The sequence below is a fragment of the Pan paniscus genome, chromosome 6, assembly GCF_029289425.2.
Source record: "Pan paniscus chromosome 6, NHGRI_mPanPan1-v2.0_pri, whole genome shotgun sequence".
In the NCBI taxonomy this organism is placed as follows: Eukaryota; Metazoa; Chordata; class Mammalia; order Primates; family Hominidae; genus Pan; species Pan paniscus.
Window position 1 is genome coordinate 101,009,614 of NC_073255.2, and position 7,969 is coordinate 101,017,582.

Consider the following 7,969-nt stretch of genomic DNA (forward strand, 5'->3'; position numbering starts at 1 on the left):
AGAAAAGTGATTAAAATGCAATCTCTGCCTTGTATACTAGACTGTGAACTCCTAGAGAGAAAGGATATATTTGACTTATCTTTGCATCATTAGAACCAAGTCTGGCAACTAGTAGATGAGCATTAATATTTGATGAATTAATGAATAAGTGGATGATTAACAATGAGTGAACCAAGGAATAAATATATCATGTATTCGTTTTACTTTAATGTTTCTTGAATTGCTTTCACTTAAAATTCTTCTACAGGCCTTGAGATATAAATGGATAAATTTCATATTCTTTTTAGAACCTGGATTTGGCCTGCACCTTTAGGAAGAAGCCCAGTAGGGGAGGCTGAAAGTAGTAAAGAAAATAATCAGTTCAGTCAGAATTCTTATTAAATATTCTACTAATCAGAGAATTTTTTTCAATAAAGCCCTTCTCATATGATATATCTGTAACTGTAAATAGAAATGGTAGAGAAAGTAATGAAATTGCACTTCTCTGGGTCTACAATGAACAAAAAATCCACAAGCATTTCATTTGTAACCTGTCTTCTACTGCTAGCTTGTAACTACTTATATTTGGTACTACACCTCCCTTTTCATTTCACTATGGTCATCCTTGGATTAGAATTTTTCTTTCAAATGTTAGCAGAAAACAAAATGTTTCCCCTAAGATGAGGAAAATATATATGCAAAATGTAGGAATGTAAAAGCATCTGAGATAATAAAATCTTTCATAAATGGAACACAACAATGACACTTGACAGTGCTGAGTCACATAAAATTTTATAATATTAGAAATATAAGCAACTTTGGGACTATCTGTTAATTTTTATATATTATATAAATAAATGAATATCTATGCATTTATGCTCTAAGTCCCAGGATATAGGGACTAAGAGAAGCAAAGTGACTAATTCAAGGTCATAAAACTAGTTAGTCACAGAAATCTGGTATCCTCACTCTTGGTTTGTGGGCAGAGGAGGTGGTTTACACCCCATTTAACTGATTTTTCCACATGTAAAAGAAAACTGACACATCAAAATAACCCCAAAACAATGTACAATTCAACAATTTGTCTGTAGCCATCGGTGACAGTGTCACCCATTGCTGATACCGATATTGCCACTCTATATTTGTAGGGTTCGTGTAAATTACAACTCAAAAACATTCATCTCAACTTTTAATTGATCCTCAATGGACTCTCTAAGACAGGTGAGATAGGTATTAGTAGCCTTATTTAAAGGCAAGGAACATGAGACACATTGATTGAGAAGTATTTGTAATTTGCTATGAGTTGGTTAAAATCAATAGGATAAAAACCCATGCTCTCAATCTTTATTTTTAAAATTCTATGTTCAATTCACACCACTTAAATGCTTAAAACTTCAAATAATTTGTGTATGCCGTCCTATATTAATTAAATTTACATAACTCTATAACTTTAAAAGTCTAAGTGAAAAACCAAATGTTTCTTTGGTAATCATATATAGGGAAAATAACTTTTAAAAAGTTATGTACCTTTTATAGAAATCTTTCAGTAAAATGTAAGAGTAAGTTGCAAAGGTCAGAAAATTATTATTTATTTTTTAGTATTTGGATGAAGTTTTCACCAATACTGTTTGGGCCATACACTAACTATTGATAAGATTTCCACCATAATAAAATTATCAATAGAGAGCTTTAAAAGTATACTGATACAAATACTGCATGAAGCAACAGTTTTATAGGTGGAAATAATGTTTCTCAGCCACCTTCTAAACAGAAGAAAAGTTAGAAATCTAGAAATCAAAGATCTCAATGTAACTGGTATTAGTAACCAGCATGATAGACCTGTTGCTTGTGCCTCTTAGGAAAAAATATAAAAGATCTGGCACACAGTTCTAAAAGGCTAATAAAAGTATCATACCTTGTTATTATCCTGTGAAAGTCTACTGAATGAACACTACATTTTTTTCTTGTCAAGTTTTCATCAAGTAGAGGAAAACAGTACATATCATAAACTGGATAAGAGAACAAGAAAGACTTTTTCCAAATAGCCCCATAGATTACTAGTTTAAAAACACAGAAAAACATATTTAACATAAAGGGGCTAGTTTTCACTAGTACTAGTAGTTTCAAGATAAACAGACTTTTTACCTGGTAGATTTTAAGCATTTAAGATTTTATGTGAAAATATTGTCACTATCCATAAAACATTTTACATTTCTCCTATAATTATTTGGCAAAATTATGCTTACGTGATAGTGACCAAGTTAATTTTTTTTTATTTTATAAAGTGGAGGATAAGGATCTACACCTATATATCCAGGTCTTTCGTGCTTACAGTATCTCAAATGAAAAATTGTAGGTTTGCCTTCAGTTGTCATAAAAGAGGAATTGTTTCAGAACCACGGACAGAAAACTGTTCTCTATTAGAGGGTGCAAAGTTAAAGGGTTTGTTTACAATAAGAAAGGCAAGGCAGGCACAATGATTATACCCCTCTTAGTACTCTAATTAGAAAACAACTAATCTATTGGGATGAAGGAAAATGGAGAGTTACAGGCGGAAATGAATATATTCATATTACTGATTAGCTCTTATACTTGCCTATGCAAGTTGCCATTTATTTGCTTTGTTTTTAAAAGTATGTATTGAAAATTATTTTCTAAGGTAATAAAATTCACATGTTCTTCCCTAAACTGAAGGCCACTTTTGCATAAAACAGAGCAGTGGCTTAAAAATAGCATATGCTAATTTAGAAATATATGTACAGCACCTGCTCTGCTGTGACCAAACCATCTGTCTAATGCCACACATATTTTAGGGTTCCTCAATGAATATAAAAGGTATATTCATTCTATTCCGTCTACATAAACAGCTTCTGCTCTCCTCTGGGGGTGGGGTGGCAAGAGAGGACAAATCACCTACAAGGGGATTAAAGTTACAGAAATATTTAGACATCATTCACAGAGAAAAAGACCCCTCAATGGACAAGAGGTTTAAACAGAGACAGGTAAACACCCAGCTCTATCCATTTCCTAACACGTCCGTGTTGTATTAATGGAAGACTTCCAGATTAGTAAAACACTGGAGGGCGTCTCTCCACGCCATCCTAGAGGGGAAGGGCTCCAAAAGGCCAAAAATCACAACCTAAAATCACAGTTCCAAGAATGTAACCCTTGACTATCCCACCAGAAACTCTACAATGCATCATTTTTATTCCGCCCATCACAAGGCTTAGGATCTCTCTACGGCCACCCCACTGGGGAGAATAAAATGAACGGAGGCGACATATATGTACTGCCGTGCTGGCACATACAGGCTGGCACATATGTGCACGGGAAGCTGTACATATATGCCCGGACATATACATCATGCTGTGCATGCCTGTGCATGGAAGGCGACTCCGCAGCGGCCGGGGGGACGCTTCCCTTGGGCAGCCCCTGCGCCCTTGACATGACAGCGGCGATCTGTCTCCTCTCCTCTTCGCTCAGCTGGCTCAAATCCGCCTCCATGCCGGCCGGGATCGCGGTGTGCGAGGGGCTCCCCGCCCCGCTAGCTCCTCCTCCAGCCGCTGCGGCCGCCGCCAGCCCTTCGGGGAGCTCTTCCCCTTCCAAGCTCGCCTCGTTGCCCATGGCTCAGGGAGACTCGGGGCCGCCGCGCTCCCTCCTCGCGCCGCGTCCCAGTCGAGAAGCCCGCGGCCAGGGGAGCAGTCAGAGCCGGGGTCCGCCTCGGGGCGTGCAGGCAGCCGAGTCCCTGGACTCCAGACCAGGCACTGCCGCCCAGAACGCCAGGCAGGGGTTAGTCCCGCTCGCAGGTAACGCCCGCTGCCGGTGCCTCCTCCATGTTGGACAGCGCCAGGCAACCTTTGCTAAAGACACCTCCCGGACGCCGCCTCGGCGCCCGGAGCCGGGGAGAAGCAGATCTGAGCGGTGCCAGCCGGGCGCCGTCCGCCCCTCCCACCGCGCACCGCCTCCTCGCCCGCGCCCTCTCAGTGCGCAGGCGCCTCTCCGAACAGGTGATGCCCGCGGCCCACGCCCACCCCATCCTGCGTCGCTCCGGATCCTTCCTCGCTCTCAGCACCGATTTAAAGGAGCCCAGTGAACGCTCGGCTAAAAACAGGGAAGAAACAGGCGACGTTTCTTTCAGGCATATTTCAGGATGCCTCACTTGAGTTTTAGCTTACTAGACACCTAGATTTAAAGGGGGCGGGAGGGGCAGGAGAGGAAATGTCTGTTTTCAGCTTTGGCTCCTGGGATTTGTAGTTTCATTTATTTTCTTTAAAAGAAGGTGTTAAAACATTCTAGGAAAGGGTTCAAGTAACTGAAGATTAGCAAGAGAGACCCTGATACCTTTGAGGCACATTTCCCAAGGGAGCTAAGAATGGCCCTTTTCATTTAGAACTTTCACATAACAATTCAATTGTTAATTAGATTATTTAAAATGATATAATATTAGTAAGCAGCTAAGGTTTTGAGTGCTTATAACTAGTTCCCTAAAGGGAGGGACTACGCAATAATAAAGGATTATGGGAAGTTGTGGACTTGGGGTTCTGCAGTAATATCGAGATTGTAAAAATATTAAAATGTTTTAGTATGAAAGTTTGAAAACATGATTTTATTCCCCCGCCCCTTTTTTAACAAATGTGGACAGAAGAACCCCACAAAGTTCATTTAATGTGTGACTGGTAAGTTACAGTCACACAATTGGTTAGCAGCACGTTATCATAATAACCACTTTTTGAGACCCACTCTCGACTATCACTCCTACACTTTTCTTGCTGTTACATTTCTTTTTTTTTTTTTTTTTTTTTTTTTTTTGAGACGGAGTCTCGCTCTGTCGCCCAGGCTGGAGTGCAGTGGCGCAATCTCGGCTCACTGCAAGCTCCGCCTCCCGGGTTCACGCCATTCTCCTGCCTCAGCCTCCCGAGTAGCTGGGACTACAGGCGCCCGCTACCACGCCCGGCTAATTTTTTGTATTTTTAGTAGAGACGGGGTTTCACCGTGTTAGCCAGGATGGTCTCGATCTCCTGACCTCGTGATCCGCCCGCCTCGGCCTCCCAAAGTGCTGGGATTACAGGCGTGAGCCACCGCGCCCGGCCGCTGTTACATTTCTTAGACGGGACTGTTCAGCACTGAATCTGCAGCCTCAATGTTGTTACCTGCGTTTCCTCAGAATGTGAACTTAATGTCTCAACTGTTGAGGTTAGGTAATAGAGACTGAATAAATAAATCAAACAGAAATGAATAAGTTGCTCAGAAAGTAAGTCCAGGTTTTTGCAATAATCATTACATAGTTCGATCTTCTACCTTCCAAAGTGAATTTGTAGTTTTACAGTATAAAAGCACGAATAATTACAACTGATTTTTTTTTAAATGACAAAAATAATGCAGTGTCTTATGAGGGAACCAAATGCTAACATCTTTTGTAACAAATGCCGAAAAAAAATGACATAGTGTATATTAATACCCCTAACTGCTTTTGTGTGTGATGTAATGAGTAATAAAACTCAAGCTATTCTCATCCTTTGTATGTTTAAAAGTCCATGCATTTTCGTGTATGTATGAATGTATATGCTTGTATAACTATAGACAATATGGCTTATAATTTTTATATAGGTGCATATGAAGGTCTTTAATTAATATTCCTTCCTAATAGAAGGTGAGAGAGGATTGTGTTCATTGAGTGGAGCAAGAACCTGCAGTGGCTTAAGGTCCAATGCTTCATTTTTTGTTAAGGCTGAGTTACTTCTGAATTGCTGCTCTCAGCCATTTTTGTTAGCTCTACTTTAAAGTGGGATTTACAGTTAGAGTGGAAGAAATTCAAGTAAGGTTACAACCGATTATAAACTGGCTTCTCAATTTTGAGAGAAAAATCACGAGAGGTATTTTAGTGAAAAGTCTGATAAATTTAATTTTGAATTCTTAATATCTGAAACATCAATTTTTTCCTTTATACTTAGTCCAAAGTGTATCTGTAATTTAAATAAAAGAAAAACTCGTATTTAGAATGTGTTCCTATAGACATATAATGTATAAAATATTAAGTAATAAAATTAGTTTTGTCACGTTACAATATTTGTAAATTGAAAAATATTAATAAGTCATGAAGTTATAACTTAGATGATCAGCATTATTTATTCAACCATTTTATAAATGGAGTTTAGAATTTAGAACCCGCTTTTTGGAGAAAGGGTACATGTGTGCATGTCTTATACTTCAGGTTTTTTCTGTTGACGATGTCTGGTTTTAAATCCTAGCTCTGCATTCTTACAGCTATTTGGATTGGTAAGTCACTGACTTTTCAGATGTTGAGCTTCCTCAACTGTAAGAACAGAGAAAATAATACTACTAACGTTACTACCTCTCAGGTTTGTTGTGACAACTAAATTAGAAAAAGCTGTGAATGCACTTGTAAACTAGAAATATGTTATCAGAATGTGGTATATGGTTACCAGGCTAGCCTGGGAAATTACTGAGTCTTCCATGCTCTGAAGAAGCCAAGGAGGTGGGACACATGGAGAGAGGATCCTAGCTGCCTCGGCTTCGTCCATCTCAGCTGAGGCTTTAGTGAGACCCCCCGCTTCCCCCGCCTTAGCACAACCTACCCCAGCTGAGCTACCTACTGGCTACAATCACATCAATGAACCCAATGAGACCAGCAGAAGAACTACACAATCAACTGAAAGAATCAGAGAATTAATAATAATAATGATAATAATAAGATGCTTTTTTAAGTCAATAAGATTTTTTGGGGGGGTTAGTTAAGCTATATAACTGATATTCCAGGTTTTGCACATTGTGATTATGCATAAGCCTTCAAAGTTTCCCTTCACTCTTTTAGTGACTTTTCTCAGTTATTGTCCAGCTGCACTTGAGTTGTTTGTTCAAAATTTCCAAATACCACCCTTCTAAACTATAAAGTGGAAAAGAACACAATTATCTTGAATACTTATATGCGTGTTTCATGAAAGGCTTAAACAAGAAAGTATATGTGAAGATGACTTTTAAACGATGTAGCATTACCCAGACGTAAAGTTATATAAGAAATGGAAGATTTGGCATGCCGTGGTGGCTCACACCTGTAATCCCAGCACTTTGGGAGGCCAAGGCGGGCGGATCATGAGGTCAAGAGATCAAGACCATCCTGGCCAACATGGTGAGACCCTGTCTTTACCAAAATACAAAATTTAGCCAGGCGTGGTTGCATGCCCTTGTAGTCCCAGCTACTCGGGAGGCTGAGGCAGGAGAATCACTTAAACCCGGGAGGTGGAGGTTGCAGTGAGCCGTGATCACACCACTGCATTCCATCCAGCCTTTGAACAGAGCAAGACTCCGTCTCAAAAAAAAAAAAAAAAAAAAGAAAGGGAAGATTTATTTATAAGAATTTTCTGAGGAGCATCAATATATTTATTTGAGAATTCGTTTGGAGTCAGGTGACACTCTCAAGGTCCTACTCAAGAGGATTAGACTATAGGTTTACATCCCTGGGTAAAATGCTTGGGGTCAGAACTTCAAAATTATTTGTGGGATTTTACAAAGTTAATAAGATATACTGTACATTATATAATAGTACTTTTAATATTTATCCAGGAAAACCTGTTAATAGTCACATTTACCTCTAAAAGAGTTAAGATGAAATCAACTAGAAGATGCTCAGTTTTTCTGAGTCTGGTGATGGATTGGAGTTCATACATACATATATAGATGGAGTTTTGCTCTCATTGCCCAGGCTGCAGTGCAATGGCGCGATCTTGGCTCACCGCAACATCCACCTCCGGGGTTCAAGAGATTCTCCTGCCTCAGCCTCCAGAGTAGCTGAAATTACAGGCATGCACCACCATACCTGGCTAATTTTGTATTTTTAGTAGAGACGGGATTTCTCCATGTTGGTCAGTGTGGTCTCGAACTCCTGACCTCAGGAGATCTGTCCGCCTTGGCCTCCCAAAGTGCTGGGATTACAGATGTGAGCCAACGCACCAGGCCTGGAGTTCAGATATCT

General features: G+C 39.8%; 1 protein-coding gene across 4 annotated transcripts in view; it reads right to left on the minus strand.

The window, feature by feature from the left end:
- PCLO (piccolo presynaptic cytomatrix protein) overlaps positions 1-3,964 on the minus strand; it is a 412,454-nt gene extending 408,490 nt beyond the window's left edge. For 2 of the 4 annotated variants that reach the window (XM_055114599.3, XM_034964339.3), the window contains exon 1: positions 3,356-3,964. In XM_055114599.3, coding sequence (XP_054970574.2) covers positions 3,356-3,603 — 248 coding nt within the window. In that variant the 5' untranslated portion in view covers positions 3,604-3,964. The remainder of the gene's footprint in view (positions 1-3,355) is intronic. The other 2 variants (XM_057302898.2, XM_057302897.2) reach the window with 1 other exon arrangement.
- Positions 3,965-7,969: the final 4,005 nt, after the last annotated feature.